Raw genomic sequence first — 14,535 nt, forward strand, 5'->3', positions numbered from 1 at the left:
TCCAAGCTGTATACTCATGCTGCTGAGAGTTAACATTACAGGTTCGCTCAAATTGTTTTATTTCAATTTTACAGTCCTGTGCCATTCAAGGAAATTCAAAAAAGTCTACCGCCGAGTTTGTGAGGACGCCCGACACTGTCATCGAGCAGATAAGAGAAGAGGTGATGACACAGCCAGCACGAGATGTATACAATAAGCACCTGCAGCAGGGAGAACAATCAGCAGATCAGCAGATAAGACTCATTCATCAGAAAAATTTTGGACCCTCCGGACTGGTGAATAGCCATGACTCCTATCAGTTCGAACTAAATCAAATGGAACTAGAAGACATTGTTTCAACAACTGTTCCCGATTCCTATTCCTACCTTTCTAAAGTCATTAAAACTATAAAAACTGACATTTTCCTGCCTTCAAAAGAAAGACCAAAAGCAGTTCCGTTACATTGGACTAATAATGCCTGTGAGAGCATGAACAACATCATCAAATTAAGTACCAATTTGAAATCATTGAAAATCCCAGATTTAACTGACAAACTTCACACAATTGTAAAAATCCAGTATGCTGACATGCGCTGTGCCCCCTCTACGGCCAAGGCAACTACCAACTGACACCGTGGATGGCAGGCTTTAAATTGTCTAATGCCTGCTGCACATCAAAAAGCCAACAGGAGAAAGACAGACATTTTCGGAAGTTCCTGCGTGGCCCCAGATGTCAACAAGGCATTACTGTTTCGTCGGATGGTCGCCTCAACATCCCCAAGACACCACAGACAGCCCGAAAACCAGAACAACGAAAGAGGATTAAAACAGCAAAGACATTCACTTTCTAAGAAAGTAGTATTTTCAACAAAATAATTCATGTACTGTAGGAAAGTAGGATAGATAGATATGATGAACATTGATTATTATTTATTAAACATCTTATGTATTGTAAATAAGTATGTGGGTTAGAATTGGTCTTCAGCAACCCATGCTTGCCGTAAGAGGCGACTATGCTTGTGGTAAGAGTCGACTAACAGGGTTGGGTGGTCAGGCTCGCTGACTTGGTTTTGATGCATGTCATCGTATCCCAATTGCGTGGATCGATGCTCATGATGTCAATCACTGGATTGTCTGGTCCAGACTCGATTATTTACAGACTGCCGTCATATAGCTGGAATATTGCTGACTGTGGCGTTAAACAACAAACAAACAAACATTTTTTACATTGTCTGTTTTTACTTTTACGTCCGCCTTGTTGGATAAAGAACAAAACCTTTACAGCCTATTAAATATTTTTTACCCTGTTACTTGTACTCATTTTTGTTTGTTTTTATTTTTTTATTCTATTTATTTGTACGCCAGTTGATATTCTCAGGATCTTACCAAACTGAGAAAGACATGTTTTATTGACTGCACTGTATTTTTAAATCCCCGGACGTCTGATGAAACCTCCCGGACGTTTCCGGACGTCTGATGAAACCTCCTGGACATTTCCGGACGTTCCCGGGCGTCCCGTTAAATAGTAGGACCCGGGGTGCATTATGACTACAGATGCACATGTATGGAAGTGTGAACATGTTGATCACTGCATTTCATTCAATTGCATTTAATTTTCAAAATTTTAAAGTGCCAGTCACATATTGATAGAACCTTTTTCTTAATAAAAACATCATCATTTCCTTGTGATAGTAGTGTTGATATTTTAGACTATGGATGGAAACTTTAAAATGGGGCCTGGGCCAGTTATCAGTACAAGCAAATTCAAGTGAAGTCGTTAATTTTTTTTGTCAAATTGATTCATGTTGAGTAGCTAGACATAGATTATTACTATAATAACACATAAATGTGTTTCAATTTCACACATGGCACTACCTACAATGTATAAACCTTTACCGGAAATGGCCATCAAACAGTAGAGCATCATCACCCTTTAACACCTGTCTTATTTCATGCAACTGGGTTACAATGTAGTGATGTTGTAAATGCCCTATCATGTATTCATGTAGTTTTAGTTTTATGTCAAACACTATTGTCTATAATTCTCAGCTCATTTTTTTCGACGCATTTCAGCATTAGGTCACTGAAAATATGTCATAAGAGCACATTTGATACACCACAGTACAGACTGTGTCATGAACATAAAAACACAACAGACAACAAAATATATACTCACGGCTTTATACTGGAAGAGCAGAGCAAACTCATCGCGCACCTTGTATGTGTGGGCATTGCCATTCCAATGACTAGGCATGTAGTGAATGTGAGCCAGAATGTTTTTCATCAACCTTTCAGGTGAGTACACAGCATGCTGTAAGAAGAAATGTACAGAGACTAGGAAGAAGCCTATCTGAACTAATACCATGTTCTATCCAGGAATTACTTATTCTGCAGAGAAAGTAATTATGCTGTTAGAAGGTATCTGCAGATCATATTTGTTACCATCACAGCTACACGTGTGTCTGGTGAACTGTTGATAGCAACTACAGTTTGAGATGATAAGAGATAGAAGGATTTAATACATAGTTTAATTATCATTCATATGAGAAACAAAGATCTACTTGTTTTTATTGGCTCTGTTTCCAAATCTATTTCAATCACATAATGCAAATCATAATATTAATGCGTCACCAAATCAATAAAACATACACCCTGATGCGTAAGCCTAAAATTTCAGAAAATTAATGCCATATATCAAATCCATCTGCTAGCTTGAAAGAAAATGAAACAAATAACAGTAGATCTTGCATACCAAAAAGCAAAGGGATTCAGCTGCTTGTTGTTATTATTATGGTGTTCACATTAGAATCAATTCAGGTGTCATCATTGGTGGCAACCTTTATATCTCCAGGGTCTCATTTTGGTAAACCAACACTAAGCCCCAGATCCATTCCTGTAGTTCTTGCGGTCTCACATTACCCACCCTTGATTTACATTAACGTGTTACTGACAAATCAAATGTCAAGGTAAAGAAAAAGGAAATGGGTAAGGGTGGTTACTCGTATTACCTAGAAACCAAAGCCACTAGCAGTTTTAATGGATATAGAGACATCCTTGCCATCCAGTCAGTTTTTCAAAGTATTTTTGCAAACTCTATCATATTCAGTGGGACTGGTTGCCATGTTGAGCCCAGGAGAAATAGAGGATTCATTGGTGGACCATACTTCATTTAAAAGAAAGATCTTATGCATGTCCTCTAAACATTTTGTATACCCAATATGATGTTGGCATGAAGGCTGTATTCTTTACTCAACATGTTGCAGCAATGGACATTGTGAGTTTCCATTAAATACAAATAAATGAAACATATATATCAGAAAGTTTCAGCCAGACACTTAAAGAAAATGGTATAGAAATATGATATTGACACGTTCAGTAGTTCAACGTTCAAAGTTTAACGTTATTGGATGTATGTAGGGACATCCTTACTGATGTTCATGAAACTACACACATTGATACATCCATGTAGATGGGTAAAAATCACTTGTTTTACAAAGGTTGAAAAATTATCAAACATTTATTGAATCACACGAGAGACCAAGATCTAGTTATTGCCACAGCTGCAGGCTATGTCAAAAATCCTCTGATAAGCTAGTTATAGATTCACAATTAAATACCGAAAATTGTGAAAAATGAGAGGAGGGAGAACATTTCTGAGCATAAGCAAATAATGTGTTGATGGAGTTGGTAATTATTTTTCAAAATAATCCCTGCTGAGGTCCACACACTTCTGCCAGTGATGATGGAGTGCCTGGATCCAACTTGTGTAAAGACAAATTTGTTCTCTGACTGATAGTTTTATAATTCAGCAGGCCCTGGTAAGTGAATCATAACACTGAGATTGATTGGTGAAACAGGGTCCAGCTTCAGAGTACTCTGCTCAATAACTCTTTCAACACCACAGGCCGGTGTACCGGCCACACTGCAGTCACATGAAAATAATATAATGCTTCATGAACCTTCCCGTTCGCATGCTTCAACAACTGCTCTAAATAGAACATGTCAAAGAGCAATAAAAGATGTTTCAAGCAAATTGTTATTACAAGTAAAAAATAAAATCAACAAATATATTTCTGAAAAATGTCAAACATGAGCATTTCTGATTAAATGCAATGTCATTATGCTTACCTGACGCTACACAGTGATAAAGCTTCCCTACCTTATACAAACAGACAGTACTGGAATGAAGAGACAGGTTCAGACAGAATACAGTCCGTGCCCAGGTATCCACGAGTTATCCCCCTTGGGCCCTACTCCTCATATTCTTCAGTTGATGACATCAGACGTAGAGTACACAGTGGCGCCAACGGTAAGGCGGAGGAGGAGGACGGGTGGGCCTATAGGTGTAGCGTCAGGTAAGTATAAAAACATTGCATTTAATCAGAAATGCTCATGTTTTACCTTACCTGACGCTACACAGTGCTATATTCGATTGATGGAAGGCGGGCTTACCGTGAAAAGCGCCAGGCACATGGAAGAAGCACAATAAAAACCGTCCAGCAGGAAGCTCAGCAGGCGTCAGCAAGTAGCGGCTCCCGGGACGGCAGGCAAGATGCAGTCAAGCCCTCTCGGAACAGAATGGTTGTCTGAATGGTAGAGAGAACAATGCTTGACAGAGGGTAAAAGTAAGGTATTCCGTGACCGGCTCAAAAAAGAGGTGGAAATACGGGACCAAAACTTTACAAGGTACCGACAGAACAGTACCCAGCAACCCAAGAGGAACAGTACAAGGGATGGTCCTACCTTCTCAATAGGCGTCGGCGGGGCCAGTGGGGCCGCAGACAGCCATGTTCCTCGGCATCGGCATCGGCACGGGCACGGTCAATGGCGGTGGGGGTCAGCTGCTGGGCAAGGACAAGTGGGCCAAAGCTATGCGTACCCTCGATGTCTTCCATCGATATGTTGCGAAGATATTGGCTGGCGAGGACAGAAGTAGATGACAAGAAGCACCCCTCCATGATTGATCAGACGGAGACGTTAGCATGGAGGGCCAGCGAAGAAGACAGGGCACGGATCTCGTGTGGATTGGAGGCTGTAGGTGGTTGTAAGTCAGCACGACGATAAGCCCTCAGGATTACAGAATGAAGCCAAAGGGAGACTCTATTACGAGAGATCTCTGCAGAGCTACGGCTGGAAAGAGGGATGAACAGCCTCTGGCGCTGCTTGCGATGTTGCTGAGACACCTGAAGATAACGTCAGAGGGCCAAAAGAAATTAGGTAATCATTACCTGCAAAATGGGGAAAAACACCCTCAGTGAGTTTTCAACGTTTAGCCTTGATATTCTCACACAGTTGCCTGAGCAGATTATAAGAAAGCATAATATTGGCCAATAGTGGTTTGACCTTTTAAGATATAGCCCACAAGTGGGATTCCTCTGGTATCCCCGAAAATCTTGTCAGCTGATGGAACAGACCTTGCCTTCTTCTTCAGAGGAGATGTTAGATGTTTCCACTCTGTTTGTTGTTTTGTCTCTGGATGTAAGTGGTGAACTCAAGAATCATCCATGGTTACAAATCATACAAAATATGAGCTGAGTCTGCTTCAAAGCTCATGAGAGAACCTGTAAAGTTTCTAAACATGTGTCAGAAGCCTTAGAACCCAGCATGCTGAAACCTTTGTCATGGCCAGTTCAATCCTCAGAATGTTTTCAACTCTCTAGTAAGAGATGCATAGTGTATTAGTCATGTGATGTGAAGTGAGTCATTGATCATCCATAATCATCTCATCTAATTATCAACATTTTCTATTGTAGTGGAAGTTGAAGGTCTTCCTCATCTTGGATTGTCGTGAAGGCTCTCTTCCTCTCTTTACTCTGCTAACTGCCCCTCAACAGTGGCAAGGAAGGACCATCATACCCTTAAGTTGACACCATGTCTGCATGGATGGCTGTTGGAGTCATTGCCTGTAGGCAATTTTGTCCATTTTCATCAACTGAGAATATTTATTCACTTTGAGGCCTGCAGGATTTGGCCCTCATAATCTAATTTATGAACTAAACTATTCCCAGATGATCTATAAACACAAGAGTAAATCTGATCCCAGATGATCTAAAGCACAAGTACACTGAGGTGTATCGATACTTTGGAAGAGGCCACATGAGACTCAATTGGGGAAAAAGGGCTAATTTCAGGGAATGCTAAATTAATCAACTCTACTCAGCTTAAGCAGGTTAAATTGAAAACTTAAATAAACCTTTCATATGAATTTATTTTACCCTGGACAACTACAGTGCCCCAACTCTTTGACTAGAATTAAGATTTTTTATTTCCTTCTCCATTGAACTGAGAAGTAAGGATTTATAAATAAAACAGTATAAATGTATGTATATATACACAAAGCAGCATAAGATAAAAAAATGAAATCATAGAAAAAAAATCAAAAAAAAAAATCCTATCAATACAAAAACAGAATATAACAAGCATGAAATACTCACATCCCCCGCCAATATGACATGTCGGTTGTGTGCAATGCATTAGCTCCTGTGAACTATGTTCACTGGGCCTTTTTGTAAAGAAATATAGTATGTTTTTCAAGATCTGCTCCGGAAACGAGGACTACCGCCATTTTCAGTCTAAATCAAAGTCATTGCCATGGAAACTCGAAAAATAACTTTAAAAAAAACAAAAAAAACTATCCAAAGGCACCAGTTCACCACTAGACCTATCAATGTGCAAAATATGGTGAAGAAATATGGCACAGTTTACAAGATCTGCTCCGGAAACGAGGACTACCGCCATTTTCAGTCTAAATCAAAGTCGTTGCCATGGAAACTCGAAAAATAACTTTTTTTTTTAAATCCCAAACTATCAAAAGGCACCAGTTCACCACTAGATCTATCTATGTGCCAAGTATGGTGAAGAAATATGGTACGGTTTTCAAGATCTGCTCGGGAAACGAGGATTACCACCATTTTCAGTCTAAATCAAAGTCGTTGCCATGGAAACTCAAAAATAACTTTTTAAAAAATCCCAAACTATCAAAAGGCACCAGTTCACCACTAGACCTATCAATGTGCCAAGTATGACAAAGAAATATGGTACGGTTTTCAAGATCTGCTCCGGAAACGAGGACTACCGCCATTTTCAGTCTAAATCAAAGTCATTGCCATGGAAACTAAAAAAATATTGTTTTTAAAAATCCCAAACTATCAAAAGGCACCAGTTCACCACTAGACCTATATATGTGCCAAGTATGATGAAGAAATATGGTACAGTTTTCAAGATCTGCTCCGGAAACGAGGACTACCGCCATTTTCAGTCTAAATCAAAGTCGTTGCCATGGAAACTCAAAAAATAACTTTTTTTAAAATCCCAAACTATAAAAATGCACCAGTTCACCACTAGATCTATCTATGTGCCAAGTATGACAAAGAAATATGGTACGGTTTTCAAGATCTGCTCCGGAAACGAGGACTACCGCCATTTTCAGTCTAAATCAAAGTCGTTGCCATGGAATCTCGAAAAATAACTTTTTTTTAAATCCCAAACTATCAAAAGGCACCAGTTCACCACTAGATCTATCTATGTGCCAAGTATGGTGAAGAAATATGGTACGGTTTTCAAGATCTGCTCCGGAAACGAGGACTACCACCATTTTCAGTCTAAATCAAAGTCGTTGCCATGGAATCTCGAAAAAAAATTTTTTTTTAAATCCCAAACTATCAAAAGGCACCAGTTAACCACTAGATCTATCTATGTGCCAAGTTTGGTGAAGGAATATAGTACGGTTTTCAAGATCTGCTCCGGAAACGAAATGTGACGGAAGGACGGACGGACGGCACCCATTCCTATATCCCCCTTCCACTTCGTGGCGGGGAATAATAAATACTAAAAACTCACAATAGAGGTGTGTACCCTACTCACACACGATTCCCAAAGAGGGGAAGGTCAGCTACAGCAGAGGGCGACCTCTTAATCACCTAAAGCAACAAAAACAACAGTCATGGTCATATCATTGTCACAATGGTGAATGCACTTGCTGCTGTCAGATATTTACTGAATATACGCGGAGGTAGATCTGCTTTCCAAGCTAGCAAAAAGTTCAAGGATAACAGGCAGAAAGATGACACAACATATTGGAGATGCACAGTTCAGCACTGCTGAGGAACAATCCAGACCTCCAATAATCTTCTGCTGAAAGTTGGACCAACCGCACACAACCATGAACTTCTACCCCTCATCCATGATGTTGATGTGTTCAAGGCGAGACTACAGTAGAGGTCGAGAACAGACTATGCCCATCCCTACCATCACTGACGATGAGCTGTCCGTCCAAAGGAAGAATGCTGATCTGATACCAACGCAATCCCTGATGTAGAGAGAGGCAAAAAACTCATCCAAAGTCACCTAAGACAAGACAGTCTATTGAACTGGAGGGCGACAACAAGTAAAAGATTCTCCTCTTCACCACAAGAGAAAAACTTGAACACTTCTGCGATGCTGATGTAGTATAAGCTGATGGAACATTCTATTCCTCTTCCAAACTCTTTCTGCAAGTCTACACTCTCCACACGAAGATACAAGGACTAAAATTAATGTACCAACTTGTTTACTGTCTGCCCTGAAACAAGACCAAGGCGACCAACACCAGGACATTTGAGCTGATTCAACAAGAAGCAGAGCAACACTGTCTACTTCTCCAACCACAAGTGTTTCAGAATGACTTTGAGAAGGCTGCTGCACATGCTGCATCTGCTGTGTTCGACAGAGTACAGATCCGCGGATGCTATTTCTCACAATATGGAGAAGGATGCAACATTTAGGACTTGTGTCGCTATACAAGGAGGACCCAGAGTTACGCTAACTAGCAGCCACAGCGAAGGCCCTTCCTCTTGTTCCACTGGACCAGGAAGACAAAGCGTTGTTGGATGCCATAGTGACAGTCTTCGAGAAGAAGCTGTTACTCGATTCATGGAGTGAATGACCTGGGTGGAGAGCGCAGTGTGGGACAAACGTAACTGAAACCATTTTGCCAATAATGGGCACAGTAGGAACAACAACGTAGAGGGTTTGGCAGTACAAGCTTCATTCAATGTCCAAATGCCATCCAAACATATTTGACTTTGTTAGACTAATCAAAAGTGAACAGTCAAAAGCTGAGGTGAGATTGGCCCAGCAGAGTGTGAATGTGAGAGTGTGAATGTGAGAGACCATGAGACTATGATCTAGGAATGTGATATTTAACATTATAGAGTCTGTGTTTATTGATGTACAAGTATATATGGATAAACATATGGTTACAAGTCATAATTGTGGTGACAATGGTATTTATCATTGATATTAATATATTTATTTGTTGATATGAATTGATATTCTTATTGTTGTACATGTACATATCATGTAATAAACTATCAAACAAAGTTTGCAATTCTCTTCAAACATGAAAGTTTGCTCTTTGAATTGATTTTGAACCTGATCACCCCTCAAATGAGAATGAATTGACTTCGCCCATTTAACAACCCATTCCCACAAGACCTAAATAACAAGATGTCACTATGGATGCATTGCCATGTGACTTAATTGATTTTTGGTACTTTGGGTTTAAAAATTTGATCAAGTGGGATGACTTCTTGTAGACTTATGCTGCCTGGTTGTGTATTGGTTCAAGTGCAGCCTGTAGGCACGGAAAATATTGCACTTTATACATGCAAACGGTTAAGGGTGTACTCTATATCCTTTGCAGTTAGGCTCAGAACTTTTCAGTCACCCCTCGTACTTACTTCAAATCAAATTTCATAATGATTGAATGGGTACATTTTAAAATTGAATTATGTGAACATGTATTGGAGACACCTTTGGTGGGATCTTATACACCAAATGTAAGTTTCATCAAGCCACCCAACTGTACATGGCACAGTTAAGCTCGCATGAACATGTGGAAACTCAAATGTGCAAAAGCAAAGATATGACAGTGACTAACTTTGATTCATGTAAAACTGATCTGGTAAAACAAATACCATAAGACAAGACCAGATAATAATTGTTCAGTCACATATGAACCAGAGGAAGACACTTTCCCCATGCACAGGCAATGTCATGCTTGATTTCTATTCAACGGTGTGTGCTTACTCTATTCACTTAATTATCTAACTCACCTCATCTGGAATAAGAGCGCTACATACTGTCACAATCAGACCTGCAAAACAAAGAAAATTTATTTTGTCAGAACGGCAAGAATTCCTATGGTAATGTACACCTTGACATGGATACAAACCCAACAGATATGTGTAATTCTATTTTTGTATAATAAGAAGATAAAGAAGGCATTCTAAGGAAATTCTCTTTTGTATTGTAGATGTTGCACCTTTTTACTGGTGTGCATATTTTGCTATTTGATTGTCTATTGTTCATTCAATGTCCATGTGCAGGGATTATACTTTCTGGCTCCAGTATGTTATTAGCCTCTCATGAGTGTATGGTCATAGCACCCTGACTGATTCTGTGCCGTGGTGCTGCAGTATGTTGGTACCAGTGACTTACTTCAGCTCACCTAACAAGAGCCAAATGTAAATCTCAACATTTACTATGCCACAGCCATCTTATTGAATTATCATGGTGTAACATTTATACTAAGTTTTATCCACAGCAAGTGCTTTTATAAGTTATCATGGTGTAACATTTAAAAAAAAATCATATAATTATAGAACGGCAAGTAATATATATTAGGAGCCAGGGAAAATGCAGATACAAAATATTAGTTTTAGTAATAACTTTTAGATAAATACTAGCCTAAGGTAACAAGAACCCATCTCCCAGACATACTATTCAATAAGACAAAAGCCCACACCCCATTGTGTCTTAACATATTCCTTTTATTGTTCTAATTTTAGTTACATACATACAGAAGCAAGATGTTATGCAGTAGGGGTTTGACGCTCAGACTATGGAGACCTCTCACCCATGGTCCAGAGGATTGTACAGACTTTCTGTGGCATCCCCAGCGATATTTAAGATTTTGTTCATTCTGTTCTTGTAAATAGAATTGTAATTAGTTGCTTGTGACTCTGGCTCTTTGCTGAGTAATTCCCCACAAAAACCAGCAAGCCATTTGGAAGGTTTTGAACAACAGATCCATAATAGCTTGCACATGCCTGTTACAAGATCCTCTTCTCACAATATTCCATTACAACAAATTCAAATGACCCAAACGGCTCCTCTTCTGGAGAAGCCAGAAAGGCAGAAATAATGGGCATATTAAAGTTAATCATATTTATATACAGAACAAAGAAAAGGGTTCATCAGTAATATATTCCTATGTTTATAGATTTCAGCTTATTGTTTAGTTCAGTTGTGCTTGGTGACACTTTTTAAAACACATTTTTACAAACATTTTAGAAACCTGTACCTCCACTGTTCTGGTATCAGCTGAAATAGGTATTTACAAAAATAATAAATCAAATCTTATCTGCCAAATCTATGGTTTTACCAGATGCATAATGTTGAGATTTTGTATTGTTGTATAAATTTTCACCCACATGTTGAGCCCTACTTCAAACTAATAAACATGAAAGGTGTGTTACTGATGAATGAATGATGAATCTATAAACATGTCTTTTTTTCAGTAACTTGTGTATGTTATATATTCACTAGAAGTATTTTACAAGGTCTTGTGTGATATTACTTGATTTAATATGTTATTAAACAAGTATTTGTCACAAAGTGATGAAATGTCCCCCGCCTGTATATACACCATAGTACCAAATATGAAGACAATCCAGCGATTAGTTCTTGAGATATCGCGGCAACACCGTTTTCCAACTCCAAAACCAGATTTGCCTGCTGTGACCTTGAAAATTGGGTCAAGGTCACCAAAACTGACTGGTGTCTGCGGTGTCTGTATATACACCATAGTTCCAAATATTAAGACAATCCTGCGATTAGTTCTTGAGATATCGCGGCAACACCGTTTTCCAACTCCAAAAGCAGATTTGCCTGCTGTGACCTTGGAAAATGGGGTCAAGGTCACCAAAACCGACTGGTGTCTGCGGTGTCTGTATATACACCATAGTTCCAAATATGAAGACAATCCTGCGATTAGTTCTTGAGATATCGCGGCAACACCGTTTTCCAACTCCAAAAGCAGATTTGCCTGCTGTGACCTTGAAAATGGGGTCAAGGTCACCAAAACCGACTGGTGTCTGCGGTGTCTGTATATACACCATAGTTCCAAATATGAAGACAATCCTGGGATTAGTTCTTGAGATATCACGGCAACACTGTTTTCCAACTCCAAAAGCAGATTTGCCTGCTGTGACCTTGAAAATGGGGTCAAGGTCACCAAAACCGACTGGTGTCTGTGGAGTCTGCGGTCAAGGTCACCAAAACCTAGTGTCACATCACATATCTTTTCTTCAACCTTCAATATGTCATAGCTATGACCTTGAAGTGAAATTTAGTAAAATCTAAATATTTTTTACATTTGTATGCAGAGGGTGATTGTGTTGTGGCTGACTTCAACCTGTGGTGTCGTCGATACCAGTATGAAGAGGCGGTGACATTGTCCACGTCTATTCTTGGAGCATCTAATAAACATTGCAGCACCCTTACTGGACATAGTAGGACTTCCTGTTCATCCTCAGGCCCCGGAGCGGAATGAGGAAGGATCTGTCGGGCTGTCCTGGGAATTGATTCTTGGCTATGAAGTCCCAGCACAGCACAGTCCTAAGATGAACAGCTCCATGCACTCCTTGCTCAAAACAGACACATGTAACATCTAGTGCATTGAGTTTGCATACTCGTGGCACTGAAGCTAGAGCCAATAGGAAGACCCTCTTTTTAGTGAGGTTATAATACAACACCGAATGGAGTAGTATGGCGTGCCTCTCTTAGTGTAAGGACCACGTTCAGATCCCACGCTAGGGGTCGAAACTTAGCCTTTTGGTCTACCAGTCGGTAGGAGCGAAGAAAAGATGGAAGTTCCAGGATCTTAGTCATTTTCCAATCTTCTTGAACTGCCAAGACAGAGTTGAGGGCCACAAGGTAGGTTGTGATGGTGCTTACCCTTCAGATGACGCTTGTGGCACAAAAACAGAAGAAATTCGGCCTCTAGCCCTGTCTGGAGTCTGATGGAGCCATTTGCTTTGAGGTTTGATCAGCAGATTTGCCAGTCTTGGGAGTTTTGCCAGTCACCAAAGCGCGACCAAACTCTAGGTCGATCTGATCTTCTGAAGGACTCTCGGAAGGAGTACTGGCGGGGAAAAGGGTACACTTTAAATGCTTCCTAGGCGACATTGAAAGCAATGACTGCCAAAGCCTGTGGGTCTGGTACCAGTGATATGAAGGTCCGGACCTGGTAGTTCTGGCTGGTTGCAAACAGGTCCATGTTGGGGTGGCTGAGGCTCTGACAGACAATAGCCTAGGCATCCAGAAGGAGTTTCCACTCTGTGGGAGCTATCTTGTCTGTTCTGGAGAGGGCGGTCACAAGAATGTCGCTACAACCTGGGATGTGTTGGACCTGAAACTGGAATTTCAATTGATCGTCTAGGCGGAAGAACCGGAATGTTTGTTGTAGGAGTGAGTGGGAGTGGGTCATCCGGGATTGTGGAGGCACCAGACAACGGTGATGTTTTCCGTTGATATGGCGATCTGAGCGTGAAGGAGTGTCTGTTTCCAGTGAGAAAGAGCCAGTATGAGCGCCTCTAGTTTGAGGTTGTTAATTTGCCACTGTTGTTGAGCGGCAGACTACAGCCCTGAAGCGACTTGACCTCATCGAATAGGTGTAACAAGGTCATAAGCTCTGGCAAGGAGACATTCGATTCTACCATTCACCATTGAAGGTGTGGTTTGATATGGTCCAGGAGGACGATGAATATGAACTGATCTTGGTGCCTGATGTACTTAGCAAGGAACATTTGTATGGGGCACAGTTGAAGCCTCCTTCTGGAGTTCAGATCCTGTACTGATGTGAGGAGACCTAAGAGCACTTGCCAGAGTGGGGGGTTGGTGAAACGCAGGAAGTAGGTGGAGTTGTATTCAGGGCCACCTTCCCTTGGTACAGGGAGGAGGTCTCAGTTGGTTTGGAGCAGGCCTCCAATGAAATGGAGATTGAACGAGGGTGTGAGTCCCGATTTCTGCACGTTGATTATTCATCATAATTGATGTAGGAGACGTGTGAAGTCCCCGTGATGAAGGAGCGTGTCCCTGTCCAGGTTGTTCAGGAGGCAGTCATCTATATACGCCTCGAACTGGATATTCATCAGATGGAGGAAGGTGGCTATCAGCTTGGTGATGCATGTAAATCCGTCTATATACGCTCGAACTGGATATTCATCAGATGGAGGAAGGTGGCTATCAGCTTGGTGATGCATGTAAATCCGTCTATATACGCCTCAAACTGGATATTCATCAGATGGAGGAAGGTGGCTATCAGCTTGGTGATGCATGTAAATCCGTCTATATATGCTCGAACTGGATATTCATCAGATGGAGGAAGGTGGCTATCAGCTTGGTGATGCATGTAAATAGCCATGGGGCTGAGGAAATTCCAAATGAGAGCACTGCCCACTGATGGAAAGATGGAATCCACAATCAATCAAAGAATTTCTGAGGCTGATCAGTG

At 40.7% G+C, this 14,535-nt stretch overlaps 1 protein-coding gene across 2 annotated transcripts in view; it reads right to left on the minus strand.

Moving 5' to 3' along the window:
* Positions 1-14,535, minus strand: part of LOC124122155 (autophagy-related protein 9A-like) — a 279,064-nt gene that overhangs the window by 75,565 nt on the left and 188,964 nt on the right. For both annotated transcript variants that reach the window (XM_048386919.1, XM_048386914.1), the window contains exons 15-16: positions 10,073-10,113; positions 2,155-2,289 (exon numbers count right to left, since the gene is read on the minus strand). In XM_048386919.1, the coding sequence (XP_048242876.1) occupies positions 2,155-2,289; positions 10,073-10,113 (176 nt within the window). The remainder of the gene's footprint in view (positions 1-2,154; positions 2,290-10,072; positions 10,114-14,535) is intronic.

Source organism: Haliotis rufescens, unplaced genomic scaffold (assembly GCF_023055435.1).
Source record: "Haliotis rufescens isolate VD_foot unplaced genomic scaffold, xgHalRufe1.0.p SCAF_10, whole genome shotgun sequence".
Lineage (NCBI taxonomy): Eukaryota > Metazoa > Mollusca > Gastropoda > Lepetellida > Haliotidae > Haliotis > Haliotis rufescens.